Here is a 15,242-nt window from a genome sequence, read left to right on the forward strand (position 1 = left end):
AACCGTGGAAATCTTCACAAGAATCTTGGTTTGTGAAACCTCTGGTCACAGAAACCATGACTATTTATTTCATTTGTTCCCTGGTCTTTGCTTCTTTTCCTCTCCTGGTTCTTTTTTTCTGTTAAAAGAATGTTTACAGTCTGAGGAAAAGTACCCCCTTTATTTTGCAGCTTGTTTGCTTTTAGTTCTGTTCTGGACACTGTGTTATTGAGACCCAAAGAAAAGAATGATGTCGAATATTATAGTGAAACGCAAGAGCTACTGAGGACAGAAATTGTTAATCCTCTGCGAATGTAAGTAGAAGATATTTGTGTAGTAGAGTTATTTTGCTTCTATGTGATATGCTATTTTCTGTTTTTTCATACAGTAATTATCCTCTGATTTCATGTAATAAAACACTGGCAAAAGTTAGTTCTTTTGGTGAAATACTAATTTTTTTAAACTTTTGGCTCTAATACTTCCTTTTCTTATTTAATACATTTAAATGTGGTCAATGGCCAGCACCATGGCTCACTAGGCTAATCCTCTGCCTGCGGCGCTGGCACCCCGGGTTCCAGTCCCAGTCAGGGCACCAGATTCTGTCCCAGTTGCTCCTCTTCCAGTCCAGCTTGGCAACAACATTCCGCATGGGAGACCAGGAGGAGGCACCTGGCTCCTGGCTTTGGATTGGCGCAGCGCGCCAGCCATAGTGGCCATTTTGGGGGTTGAACCAACAGAAGGAAGACCTTTCTCTCTGTCTCTCTCTCTCTCACTGTCTAACTCTGCCTGTCCCCCCCCCCAAAAAAATGTGGTCAAAATGTAGAACATGTTGCATTCTGTGAAATGGTTTAAAAAGATTTGGTATACAGGTCGAGTGTGCTTTATCTGAAACACTCGGGATCAGACTCGTTTCAGATTTTGGAGTTCTTCAGACTTTGAAATATTCGTATAAACTTTACAGGTTGATCATCCCTAATCTGAAAATTGAGATCCCAAATGTCCCCTTGAATCTTGAAGCAATTCAGTTTTGGGCTTTTTGATTTGGGGGTGCTTAACTAGTGCTAGAATTTAGCAGTTGCAGTAGGCTTAACAAAGCTGATCAACGGTACTTGGGACTCATCTTTGGGAATAGTTGATTCCAACTCTGCTACTGACAGTAATCATGCTTATTAGTTGAAATGGTGGAGTCTGGCTCCTTACTGCTTACTGAAATTTCTTACTGCTTTTATACTAGAAACAGATGAGATGTATTTTAGTAAGATGTTTATTGGTTAAAGGAATATATTTAGACCTCCACAACCCTCCCTTAAAAAAGTGATTCTGAGATAAACATTTGGCTGAGCATTTTTTTAAAAAAGATTTACTTTATTTATTTGAAAGAATTATAGAGAGAGGTAGAGACAGAGAGAGAGGTCTTCCATCTGCTGGTTCACTCCCCAGATGGCTGCTACGGCCGGAGCTGTGCCGATCTGAAGCCAGGAGCCAGGAGCTTCTTCCAGGTCTCCCAGGCGGGTGCAGGGACACAAGGATGTAGGCCATCTTCTACTGCTTTCCCAAGCCACAGCAGAGAGCTGGATTGGAAGAGGAGCAGCTGGGACTGGACTAGAACCGGTGCCCATATGGGTTGCTGGTGCTTCAGGCCAGGGCTTTAACCCAGTGCACCACAGCACCAGCCCCCTGAGCATTTTTTTTTTTTAAGATTTATTTATTTATTTGAAAGGCAGAGTTATACAGAGAGAAGGAGAGGAAGAGAGAGAGAAGTCTTCCATCTGCTGGTTCACTCCCCAATTGGCTGCAACGGCCGGAGCTATGCTGATCTGAAGCCAGGAGCTTCTTCCGGGTCTCCCATGTGGATGCAGGGGTCCAAGGACTTGGGCCATCTTCTACTGCTTTCCCAGGCCATAGCAGAGAGCTGGATTGGAAGTAGAGCAGCTGGTACTTGAACCGGCACCTGTATAGGGTGCTAGCACTTCAGGCAGCGTCTTTACCTGCTATGCCACAGTGCCGGCCTGTTGGACTAGCATTTTTAAAAAGATTTATTTATTTATTTGAAGATCAGAGTGGTAGAAAGAAAGGACAGAAAGAAATCTTCCATCTACTGGTTCACTCCATAAATGGCTACATCAGCCACGGCTGGACTAGGCTGAAGCCAGGGGCCAGGAGCTTCATCTGGGACTCCTTTGTGGGAGGCAGGGGTCCAAGTACTTGGGCCAGCTTCTGTACTTTCTCAGGCACATTAGCAGGCAGGAGAAAAAGAGAGAGGGAGGAAGGGAGGGAGGTTTCATTTGCTGCTTCCCACTCCCCAAATGGCTTCACTAGCTGGGGCTGGGCCAAGCCAAAGCCAGGAGCCAGGAAGTCCATCCTGGTCTCTCATGTGGGTGGCAGCGTCCTAAGCACTTGGATCCTCCTCCGATGCTTTCCCAGGTGCATTGGCAGGGAGCTGGATCAGCAGGCAGCACTGGGACACGGGATATTAGCACTGTAAGTGATGACTTCAGGCCCTGTGCCACAACATGAGCCCTTGCAGAAGCTTTTGGTCTGTAGCAGCAGGATACTGGGCTGTCATGCACATTCCCAGTGACCTGCTCCAGCACAGCACTGGGAGAGTAAACTGTGTAAGGATAAATTTCCCTGCTTGTGTCTTCTGTTTCCTTAAATTCTATAATGAATGCTGTGATCTTCTCACTCTTTAAGGTGAGTTAGTTTTCACATCAATTATTTTGTCTTATGCAAAATTTTAAGCATACTTTTTCCCCCTTCAAGTAATTGATACTAAAATAAGACAGATCAAGTCCAAAACTTTAAGGAAAGCTACCCTCTTTTCCTCCCTCGTCCTCGACAGACATTCTTTGAATACTATTGCCCATCCCGGTCCTCCGTGGGAATGTCCTGTTGTAATCAAGATTCCCAGGTCCACAGCCCTCAGGCCTGCTAGATCTGCATGTTTTATTTGGTCCTGAAGCCTCTGCTTTCCCCATTGCAAGCTGCTCTGGGCAGAGGCCCTGTCTCTCTCTACTCCAGTCATATTCCTGATGGCTGGCAGCTAGGATTGGTGTGGAAGCAGCAGATGCTCCGTGTACGTTGGTTGCAGAGAGCAACTAAGCGAATGACTGGTTAGCATAAAAAGTGGATGTCGGATTGGCTGCTTCTGACCTGCCTTCCTGAAACCCATCATGACCTCCATGTTTTCTTCTGAAGCCATTTTTTAGATTTAGAATTTTGTCCAGGATTGACGTTAAACTGAATGTGGTCCAAATTCCACCAAACATGAGTGGAAATGTCCTAGTTATGCTTATTGCATTGCAGATTGTAGACTTTTTCATCAGTTCCCTTTTCCATTTAGGCTATTTTACCCTTCAATATTTATAAGGGCTCTCTCTCTCACAATTGTATATTCCATTTTATAAAAGTAAATGCTTTCATTTCTTAAGCAAATCTTACTTAAAAAGTTAGCACAAACTTGTAAAATGTTTTTGTCTTATATTAGTACTTTATTTTGAAGGTGAATAATAGTGTCTGGAATAATTCTGTTCCTACAGCTTTAATTTTTTCAAACCTCAAGAAGTCTATAATTGCATCCTTCAAATAATTAACTAGCCTATTGATTTATGACTTATTGGAGTTATACAAGAATGGTGTGATTATTAAGAAGTGTTATATAATTTTGTATATATGCCAATATCCGCTAATTAATAGGTTTTTACTAACACAGATATGGATATGTGTGTGCCACAAAAATTATGAAACTGAGGAAAATACTTGAAAAAGTTGAGGCTGCATCAGGATTTACCTCTGAAGAAAAAGGTGACTGTCTTTGTTTAAGGTTTATGCATTAAAAATATCTTGAAAGCATATTTGTATGCAAATTATTACCTGACATGTGTGTCTTTTATTTTAAATTAGAAATTGATTCCTAAGTAATGTATAATTTTCTCCCCTTTTAAAATCAATTCTTGCCTCTTCTAAAAGTGATGAATAATGAACCCCTTAAAGAAGGTGCTAGGTTCTAATACAGAAGTGAGTAAAGACACAGCTCTGTCTGTAGCAGTGATTCTCTGAGCTGCTGCTCTCTCAGCAGTGAAAGCATTTACATTTTCCTACTTACTTTTTCTTATTATAGAAGGAGAATTAAAAAGGCTATCTAGGATAAAGTTTATGCTCACAGATCAGCGTTTTAATCTCTTCATGGCTTTACTCAGAGATTCAGCTCCTGGCTTTGAACTTGTTAGGAACCTTCTATAACCAGCTGTACTGCTTACAGGCTGCGTGATATTTAAATAGAAAGCAAAACAAGGCATAGTACAAATTTTATTCTACATACCCTAAGCTCCCCCCAGAGAAATTAAATTATTTTACTATATATAAATCATTATGCTCTTTGAAATGTGAAAAAAATGATAATAAAATTGAGGCAATACTTCATTTTTTAGTTTTATTTTTATCATGTTTTTCTGAAAAAGTTCTTTATATCATAGCCTTTAGATGCCCCTTATATTTCTCCTTTGTCAGGAAAACTTGAAAAGTATGCTTTTAACTGGAAGAATATTTAAGTGAATGAAGCAGAATTTGATATATGAACATGACTTATGAATTTGAAAATTGAATGATTTAAAAATTTTACCTGTGACTTATTTGATTTTTTAATTTTCTCCTAGATCCTGAAGAATTCTTAAATATCCTATTTCATCATATTTTAAGGGTAGAACCACTGTTAAAAATAAGGTAACTTTTAAATCGTTACAGAATCATTGAAAAAAAAAAAAAGACAGTCTTTGTTTCTGGGGACATCAGCCAGCAGAAGTGCTTTCCTTAGTGATTATTTACCATTGTATTTGTTTAGGACTCTGCATGTGTCCTAGAAATGCAATGATAAATGCAAATTTATATTAATCATTATGTGCTACAGAGTGCCTCCTTAACTTGAATAAGTCCAGTGTAAATTTGTACTTTTAATTTTAACCCTAGTTATGAATATTGCAATTCATTTTCAAATGAAATTGTTTGTGTATATATGTAATTTAAATTAATAGGCCCTTTAAGAGAATCTCATTCTAATCTAATCACTATGAGAGCATTGTTTTTTGCCTACCTATCATCCAGAGAATTAATTGAGCCTTAAATTAGCTCTTTTGTTCTCAGCTCTAGAACTCAATCTTTTTTCCCCATGTGTTGAATAAAAACCTTGAGTTTAATGCAGTCATGTTCTTAGTGAGATGTTCTTTTCTTTTTTAAAGATTTATTTATTTGAAAGGCAAATGAGAGAGAGAGAGAGAAAGAGAGAGAGAGAGGTTTTCCATCCACTGGTTCACTCCCCAAATGGCTGCAATGGTTGGAGTTGGGCTGATCCAAAGCCAGGAGCCAGGAGCTTTTCTGGGTCTCCCATGCGGGTGCAGGGGCCCAAGGACCTGGGCCATCTTCTACTGCTTTCCCAGGCCACAGCAGAGGGCTAGAAAGGAAGTGGAGCAGCTGGGACTCCAACTGCCGCCCATATGGGATGCTGGTACTGCAGGCTGGGGCTTTATCCTCTACACCACAGTGCCGGCCCCTAAATGTGGTTGCATTTTCCACTTAGTATGAATGTTCACAGTCAAAATGGTGAACCTTTTTGCGTTTTGGTCTGGGTTTCTCTGCTGAGAATCTTGGTAATATACTTCTACTTCCCAGAAAGCTAATTATAGACAAGTACTCTTGCCCACTTCTGTCTTAGGTGATGTTGCTTATATTGTTGTTGACTTGGTTAGTGAGAAGAAGGAAGTGGGGCCAGTGCCACATTATAGTTTGACATTGTTTGGGAAGTTTAACAGATTAAGTAGTATAAGACACTCAAACATCCAGGAGTATATATGTATGTATTTATATTTATTTGAGAGGCAAATAAATAGAAACCGATAGAGAGAGAACACATCCATCTGCTGGTTCGCTCCTGAAATGCCACAATGGCTGGGTCTAGGCTAAGACCAAGGCTGGGAGCTGGGAACTCGAAGTCTTCGGCATGGGTGCTTGAGTCATCACCAGTGCACACCAGAGCCTGCATTAACAGGATGCTGGAGTCAGGAGCTACAGAGGGACATGGAACCCGGGCACTCTTGATACGGGCCGTGGCAGTATTAACCAGCCTCTTAGCCACCAGGCCAAACACCCTCCTCATGGAGTATATATTTATTATCTGTTTAAAGATAGTAATAGCCATCTGTGTCCCTAGAAACATCCTAGAATTTTATAGAAACTATTAGAAGTAAGAGAAATGTTTGTAATTTGGCTATGGGAAAAAAATAATCATGGAAAAATCAATAGCATTTCTATGTATACTTTCAAGCAGATTGTAAAAAGGAGTAATTTCATACCACATGAAAGTAGAAAATACTAAGAAATTCATTTTTCTGAGGTAGATTTTTAAGACATCTTACACAGAACTTAAAGATGTTTTGATTAATTAAAAAGATTGTGTCTTAGGTAGTAAGATTAAATACTTCAAAGTTTTTTTTTTGCAGAATAGTTTGCACATAAGCATTTAGATCTGAAATGATTTTAGAATCCTCTACACAATGAGTAGGGTGAAAATATTAAAGAATTTTTAGAAATAGTTCTATCATAAGCTATAGCAACAAAGAAATAGACATTAAAATAGAATGTGATACGGTACAAAATTAGAAATATAGATAAATGGAACCGTACAGAAAGCTCCAAAATAGAATTAGCTGTATGTAGTGTTTCAGTATCTTGTAAGTCAGCCTTCAAACACAAGTCAAGAAGGAAAGATGTGTTAATAGATGACGTAGGAAATCTAGCAGGCACTTTGGGAGAAAAAAATTTTGTTTCTCCTCTTAGAGAAATTCCAGGTGCTTTAAACTGTTGTTTCCATCCTGGCTTTTTCCTCGCCCAACTACCTAATGGATGTAATGCACTCCCAGTAATAACCTAGGTCGAACACCACACTGAGTCCCAGTGCGGGTTCGGAGGGACCACATCTGAGTCTGAAAGCCTTGTGCAGTTTGAAGGACCCTGGGAAGTTCTTTATCCCCTGAGGGCTATGCCATCCCTTCAGACCCCAAATCAACCTCTTTATATTGAGAATTACCACTGAAGATCATGAAATGGGGGTGGGCTTTTGGCATAGTGGTTAAGACACTGCTTAGGATGCCCACATCACATACCGAGTACCTGGATTTGAGTCCTGGCTCTCTTCTTGGATCCCGCCTCCTGCTAATGTGCACCCTGGGAAGCAGCAGGTGATGGCTCAATTAATTAGATCCTTGCCACACACATCAGAGACCCAGACTGAATTTTGGGCTCTGGCTTTGGCCTGGCCCAACCCTGGCTGTTGCAGGCATCTGGGGAGTGAACCAGCAGATGGCCGAACTCTCTCTGCCCCTCTGCCTTTCAAATAAATAAAAAAACAATTGTACAGTGGTATTTTGAGTTGGCCAGTTTTTTTCAGGTGTCCATTCTCCCCTCAATTAACCTTTCTTCCTGACTGGGGGAGAGTCAGCTGACGTAACAGATAGGAAGATGTATACCTTAAAAATCTGAAGCAATGCACACAACGCAAAAGAAACTGTAAGATGGGTATTATTAAATGATAGAAGAGACAGAAGCAGGACTGGATACCAGTAGAAGACGAAAGTAGATTTGATAATAAGCTAAATCAAACAAGCAAGATTAGAATTTTCAGAAATGGAAAATATGCCCTGGGTAGGAGGGTGTACCTTACTAGATATGCGCAGCTGGAGAGAGAGTTGCTCATTTGGAAGGTAGAGCTTAATAAAGTACCTGGGATGCAGCCCAGAGGGATAAAGAATGGGAGACAAGAAAGAAGCTGAGACGTGGGAAATCAGTTGTTCCAGAAGACCTTAGAGAGACTAGGGAAGAAGCGATGTTTCAAGCGATAATAGCTGAAGAATATTCAGAATGCTTGACAGACTTACATTCTAAGAATAATGCTGCACAAAATTCCTGAGCTGGAAGAACAAGTACAAAATTACCACCCAGAGACTTATAACAGGGTGTACTTCAGTGAGACAAAGCTGAATTTAGAATAAAGGAGTAGGATGCAAGAAGCCAGGAAGAATCAAGAAATGGGGAAATTTGGGTATTTTAAGCCTTCTCATTTGAAAACCAATAATATGGATGGTAATAAAAGTGACTATTTGTGTGTGCAGTGTTAAAGATAAGGTGATACTAAAGTGAGAGCCACTCACCAAAAAGGGTGGTGATTGGAGGCAAAGTGTTCCAAGGAAAATGGGATACCTCGGCACCACGAGGTGAAACGGGGCGTGTCCGATTGTGCGCACTGCAGGACACGGTCTGAATGTCCTCACTACGTGGCTATGTCGTGTTTGCATTATATTCCACATTCTGGATGGCCCAGAATCCGGAAAGAATGTTAGTGGGTACTAATTATCTTCACAAAGAAATATAGACCAAAATTGTACAAATCCATGAATCTTTTTATCATCTCCGTAGATGTCCATCCAAATTGCACACTGTTCTTGTCCAGTAACCCTTCCAAAACTTTGCTCATGAGGTCTGTGTAGTGGCTGTCCACCTCCCCAGCATTCTGCCCCAGTGTCACAACGCTGTTTGTCACATCCTCATTTCTGTTTCCGTGTCCCCCACCTGCTCCTGCCATCCTTGTAATTTCTACTTGTAACTACTCACTTCTACTCCTTTCTGCTTCGTTAGTCTTATTTGGTTCTTGTTAATTTTCTGTTGTTAAAATTTTTCTGCTTTTTGGCTTCCCAGAAAAATTCTGGCCTTTTGTAGTCATCAGCCTTTTGGTTGTCATCTGTTTTTATTTGTGTCAGCTCTCAAAAATCTCCTGCTTTGTTCCCAAAATGTTGTGTTTATTTTGGAGAGTAAGTTACCTTGGGAAGCTGGGGGTTTCTGCAGACTGGTCTCTGGATTTCTGAGATTTTGTTGTCAAAATGATGTCAATATTCCCCCCCCCATCTTGAAATCTAGATATAAACATTCTAAATCTATATTCAGAATGTACTCGGCTAAAAAGGTAAACAGTGAACTTAAAGCTTAATTATCCTTTTGGTAGAATTAGTCTGAAAGATGAGTGGCATTCAATAGTAAAATATTCAGAAGGAAAATGCTCAATATAAGGGTGGCGCTGTGGCCTATAGTAGGTTCTTCCTTGATATTTGTTGAATGAGTGAGTGGCCATGGAAAGAGCGCACATGCTATGGCAGAGAGGATAGAGCGTGGCTGTTGGGATCCGTGGGCTGTACACCCAGCTTGGCTTGGGCTCTCTGGGAAGTCATGCTCCTTCCCTAGGGCTCAGGGCCTCTGGTTTAGAACTGCAGTTCAGTCTAGCAGTTTGTCTAAGGATGTCATATTCGGGCATGGGAGAATTTATTTCCCTGTTTTTCAATTTCTAGATATGGACAGTGAGGTTGAACTAAGTGAATTTAGCTTCTGGTTATTGTTCACGCAGTGCTTCTTGATTGGGCCTTACTAACGGCCTTTCAAAAGTTTATGGAAATCTCATGTATCTTTTAATTCCATTTTCTAAATGAACTTTTTGAAGCTTCCTTATATTCCATAACTCTGATCACTAAGATAATTTTTCAGTATGGAAATGAAAATAGGAAATTATTTATAAGGTTGTGTGCATAATGTCTTATGAATACATTTAAAGTACAGTTACTTATTTCATGCAAATCATTCTTTTCCCTCCATTGAGGGAAAGCCACTCCATCAATTGCATGGCTTTGCTGTTCTCAGACACTGCTAGAACAAATTCACATTTCAATTTAATAAATGAGTTACATGTGGGTTTTTTTTTCCTGCATGGTTTTAGATCGGCAGGTCAAAAAGTACAAGATTGCTACTTCTATCAAATTTTTATGGAAAAAAATGAGAAGGTTGGAGTCCCTACAATTCAGCAGCTGTTAGAATGGTCTTTCATCAACAGTAACCTGAAGTTTGCAGAGGTTGGTGGTGCTTGTTCATTGTATTTTACATGAAAGTCCTTAGGATTCTTACGACCACTGGCAGGTTCAATAGCTATTGATTTTAGCCAGCTGAGAGCAGTTTGAAACATAAGCTGTTAAGAAAACACACAATTTTAAAAATGTACAGTGTTTCAACTGTGTCCTTACAGAAAATGCCTTAGAATCAAGATTGAACTATTTGGATTTTTGGTGCCAAAGAAAACACAAAGCCAATTTGTAACTTGAAAAGTTTTAAATAGTTTAAAGCAAATAGGAAGATTTATGTTTTTTTAAATAATGTTACCCAAATTTATATTATCCAAATGTATCAAAAGAGAATATTTATTTTTCCTCTTCATTAAGAAATTAATTATCAAAAAATTAATTTCTATTGGTTTGTTTATGAACAGGCAATAAATTATTTTTCTTTTGCAGTCTACTGATTCTGTTTTAGTACCTTCATGATTTTAAGGTATAGACTTGGTGATTTATTTTTATTGTTTGTTTTATTCATTTCTGAGGAGATATCTCGGGGAACGTTTGTTACTCACTTGTTAGAACATAACAAATCAGAGTCCTGTGATGGTGGTTTTGTTTTTGTATTTGCAAGGACAATTTTTCCAAAACTTTTATGAAATATTTATATAAACCCATCATGAAAACCAGCCATTCTATTATTGGTTTCTGTGAGTGACGCACTCCCTGGCTCACTGGAGACCTGTGACCTGTTGGCGTCCGTGTCCACATGAACATCCCATGTCCACTGTGGGTCCTGTTGGACAGGCCGCCCCGCATCCCTGAAAATCACCACTCAGCCAGACAAGCCATGACTGTCTCAGTTTCATAGGAAAAACTTCTGAGCACTGTGGTTCTAAAAGTCTGTACCTTCGTTTTAGGCACCATCATGTCTGATTATTCAGATGCCTCGGTTTGGAAAAGACTTTAAACTATTTAAAAAAATTTTTCCTTCTCTGGAATTAAATATAACGGATTTACTTGAAGACAGTAAGTATACAATTTTTCAGTATTTTTGTTTATTTGTATATATAAATAGTCTGTCACATTGTATGCATCAGGTGTAAGTAAGAGCAACTGGAGAGATGCCTGTTTTCTTGATTTATTTTTAATTACTACAGAGACTGTGCATATGTATGGGACCCAGTAGGTCTGCAAGGCAGTTCTGTGTCTGAAGAACTGAAAACATTAAGTCAGTAATTTTAATTCTGGGAATTTAGTCTTAGAAAATGTTCAGCTATGGAAAGAAGTATTTTATAGGCAAATACTATTGTCACATGATTAAAAAATTAGAAACAACATGAACATTAATAAGATGGGACTAGTTAAATTAGTTGTGTGTCTCTGTAATGAAACTATTGCCAATAAAATTTATGTTTATGAAATCCAGTGTATGAAAATGATGATTTAACTTTAAATGAAAAGGTAAGTACCAGAGGACTCTAATATGTGTATAAATATGCATAAATATGTAAATTTTCAGTTCTAAAACCATTAGACAAATTTCACAATCATTGACAGTGGTTATCTTCTGCTAACTGAAATTGTAGATGCTTTCAGTTTCTTCTTTATACTGTTTTATGTCTTTGAATTTTTATGAATGAGTATTTTGTAATCAGAGGGTGAAATGCTCTAGAATATGTTAGTTTAAAAGAATTGTTATCTGGTCACAGAAAATGTCTCTAAAGATAATCTGAATCTAAAAAAGCTTCAACTTGAAGTTTAAGAGGCTGGAGGAGGGATAGTCTGTTCTGAAGCCACTACTGTTACCCTTAAAGCATAAGTTTTCGGGTGGGCGTTTGGCCTCGTGGGTAGGACGCCTGCTGGGTTCAGTACTGCCCCTGGCTCCTGACTTCAGCGTCCTGGGAAGCAGCAGTGATGGCTCGGTAACTGGGTTCCTGCCGCCCGTGTGGTGGACCTGGATTGAGTTCCTGGCTCCTACTTTTGGCCTCAGCCCGGCCTTGGCCATTGTGGTCATTTAGGGAGTGAACCAGCAGGAGGTAGCTGTTTCTCTGAGTCTCTGCCTTTCAAATAATAATAATAATGATAAAACATAACTTTTAAATCTTGTAATGAAAGAGTGCATTTTTAATAGGCTCCTTAACTGCTCTCCCTCCACTACCGTTTCAGCTCCCAGGCAGTGCCGAATCTGTGGGGGACTTGCAATGTATGAGTGTAGAGAATGCTACGACGACCCGGACATCTCGGCTGGGAAAATCAAGCAGTTTTGTAAAACCTGCAACACCCAGGTGGGTTTGCCTTCATTTAAAGGAGGGCCTCTGGTTGAATGCTAAGTTGTTTGTAGTTCATGGCAGATTTCACGTTTTTGAACTCTTTTAAAATTGTAATGAACTTTTTAAAAATCCACAATAAAATACTCTTTCCATACCCCGTCTGACTGTTGAGTTGGTAGGGTCTGTGAAATGCTTAGTAGTTAGTTGCAGTTTATGAGGGAGGTAGTGGGTAGGAGGAAGTGGAGTTGTTCACGTGAAACCCTGAGTGTAGCTCATTCCTGATGTTCTCGTCTCGTCCACCTTAGGTCCACCTTCATCCCAAGAGGCTTAATCATAAATACAACCCAGTGTCGCTCCCCAAAGACTTACCGGACTGGGACTGGAGGCACGGCTGCATCCCCTGCCAGAAGATGGAGTTGTTTGCAGTCCTCTGCATAGAAACCAGCCATTACGTTGCTTTTGTGAAGTACGGCAAGGACGACTCGGCCTGGCTCTTCTTTGACAGCATGGCTGATCGCGATGGTACGCGGAGGCCTGCTCTGCACGCGGCCGCCTTTGTGTACAGTGCAGTGGCCGCTTCCAGGGACGAGACAGTGAGAACATCCACTCAGAAGTACCCTGGTGACAGTGTCAGATCTTGAAAATGCACAAAGTAACCCAAATGCAGTCCCAGACTAAGGAATAGTATTGTGATGTTTAGACACGCACACGCATGCACACACACACACTTGTGTAAAGGATCCCGACATTCTTATTTTGGGGCTGAGGGATTTTGCTTTCAGGCTCTTGTCAGCCTTGTATGAACCACAGCAGCACGTACATGCCAGGCTCTCAGAATCATTCTGCCCATGTCCTGGCCAGACGGGGTTGTCCTGCTGCTTCCCTTGTTAAAGCTGAGGTGGTGATGCGGGTATCTGGTGTGAGGGTAGGCTGCAGCTTGGGACGCCACCATCCCATGTTGAGTGCCTGGGTTCAGGTCCCAGCTCCACTCCTGAGTCCAGCTTCCCGCTCATGCAGACCTTGGGTGTGTGATGGCTCAAGCAGTTGGGGCCTTGCCACCTGTGTGGGAGGCCTGGGCTGGGTTCCTGGCTCCCAGCTTTGTAAGGCCCAGTCCTGGCTGCTGTGGGCATTTGCGAAGTAAACGAGCAGATGGGAGCTTTCAGTCTCTGTCTCCGCCAGCCCCCCATTTCTCTCTCTCTGCCTTTCATATAAAAATAATTAATTTTTTTTTATTATTTTTGACAGGCAGAGTGGACAGTGAGAGAGAGAGACAGAGAGAAAGGTCTTCCTTTTGCCATTGGTTCACCCTCCAATGGCCGCCGCGGTAGCGCGCTGCGGCCGGCGCACCGCGCTGATCCGATGGCAGGAGCCAGGTGCTTCTCCTGGTCTCCCATGGGGTGCAGGGCCCAACCACTTGGGCCATCCTCCACTGCACTCCCTGGCCACAGCAGAGAGCTGGCCTGGAAGAGGGGCAACCGGGACAGGATCGGTGCCCCGACCGGGACTAGAACCTGGTGTGCCGGCGCCACAAGGCGGAGGATTAGCCTAGTGAGCCGTGGTGCCGGCCTCATATAAAAATAATTCATTTTTTTAAAAAATTATTTTATTTATTTGAAACACAGAGTTACAGAGAGAGGTAGAGCCAGAAAGAGAGAGAGAGAGAGAGGTCTTCCATCCACTGGTTCACTCCCCAAATGACTGCAACAGCCAAAGCTGAGCTGATCCAAAGCCAGGAGCTTCCTCCAGGTCTCCCACGCTAGTGCAGGGGCCCAAGGACATGGGCCATCTTCTACTGCTTTCCCAGGCCATAGCAGAGAGCTGGATCGGAAGTGGAGCAGCCGGGACTCAAACCGACGTCCATATGGGATGCCAGCGCTGCAGGCTGGGGCTTTAACCCACTGTGCCACAGCACCAGCCCCATAAAAATAACTAATTTTAAAAAATCTAAAAAAGAAAGCTGAGATTGAAAGTGTCCAAGGTTATGCAGTTGATATTCAGCTCTGTCCTTGCAATCCTGGTGCCTACGTTTTATACAAAACTGTGTTGTCTTCCAAATGACAAAAGCTAAGAACAGAAGGAAACACCGTCTTTGGGAAATTAAGCCTGTTTTGCATTTAATGTGTTTCTTCCTGAAGTGGGGAATGTAGTAGTGCACTTTCTAGGCCTTTTTCAAGGATGCTTAGTCATTATTTAATGAATGCTGAATAAGCACCAGGGCTCCAGTGGACTTTAGGAATGACATGGTTGTCCGAACAGCTACACCTCTGCCTCTCTGGAGTTCTCAGGTTCCGACCTGCTGTAGGCCAGGTCTTAACTTCCCGTTCTCTTCTTCTGACGCCTGTTTTTCCTTTAGCCACTTCCTCTAGTTCCAGCTCCCAGAGTCTTCTGCTCTGGGCCTCTGAGCACCTGAGATAGTGGTGGCCTCTTGGCCAGAGGCCTGTACACTCGACCTAGAACTCTCGGCTCTCACGAAGTTGCTGGGAGAGCTACACCACCAGGGCTTTTCCCGGAATCCCTAAGACCACCCACTAGAGCGTCGTCATAGTCTGTTGAGATTGACAACACACTGGGCTTGAGGTGTGCACATGCTTTTAAAAGGGAGATATCAAGCTGAGGTTGTGGGGCAGTGGGTTAAGCTGCTGCCTGCAATACCAGAATCCCATATGGGAGCTGGTTTAAGTCCTGGCTGCTCCATTTCCAATCCAGCTCCCTGCTAATGAGCCTGGGAAAAGTAGCAGAATATGGCCCATGTACTTGGGCCCCGGCACCCATGTGGGAGACCTGATTGAAGCTCCTGACTTGGGCCTGGCCCAGCCTTGACTGTTGCAGCCATTTGGGGAGTAAACCAACAGATAGAAGATTCTTTCTCTCTCTGTCTCTCCCTCTCTCCCTGTAACTCTGACTTTCAAATACAAATAAATAAACAAATACATCTTTTTTAAAAAGGAAGGAAAATATAATAGTGTTCACTTGAAGATTTATTTTTTCATTACTATTTATTTGAGAGACAGATACATATAGAGAGATCTCACATCTGCTGGTTTACTCCCTAAATGGCCATAGCAGTCAGGGC

At 41.6% G+C, this 15,242-nt stretch overlaps 1 protein-coding gene across 4 annotated transcripts in view; it reads left to right on the forward strand.

Moving 5' to 3' along the window:
• CYLD (CYLD lysine 63 deubiquitinase) overlaps window positions 1-15,242 on the forward strand; it is a 67,029-nt gene that overhangs the window by 45,756 nt on the left and 6,031 nt on the right. For all 4 annotated transcript variants that reach the window (XM_062176066.1, XM_062176064.1, XM_062176068.1 and 1 more), the window contains 7 exons: window positions 171-293; window positions 3,692-3,783; window positions 4,635-4,701; window positions 9,788-9,920; window positions 10,817-10,925; window positions 12,066-12,184; window positions 12,475-12,691. In XM_062176066.1, the coding sequence (XP_062032050.1) occupies window positions 171-293; window positions 3,692-3,783; window positions 4,635-4,701; window positions 9,788-9,920; window positions 10,817-10,925; window positions 12,066-12,184; window positions 12,475-12,691 (860 nt within the window). The remainder of the gene's footprint in view (window positions 1-170; window positions 294-3,691; window positions 3,784-4,634; window positions 4,702-9,787; window positions 9,921-10,816; window positions 10,926-12,065; window positions 12,185-12,474; window positions 12,692-15,242) is intronic.

Source organism: Lepus europaeus, chromosome 19 (genome assembly GCF_033115175.1).
Source record: "Lepus europaeus isolate LE1 chromosome 19, mLepTim1.pri, whole genome shotgun sequence".
Classification (NCBI taxonomy): Eukaryota; Metazoa; Chordata; class Mammalia; order Lagomorpha; family Leporidae; genus Lepus; species Lepus europaeus.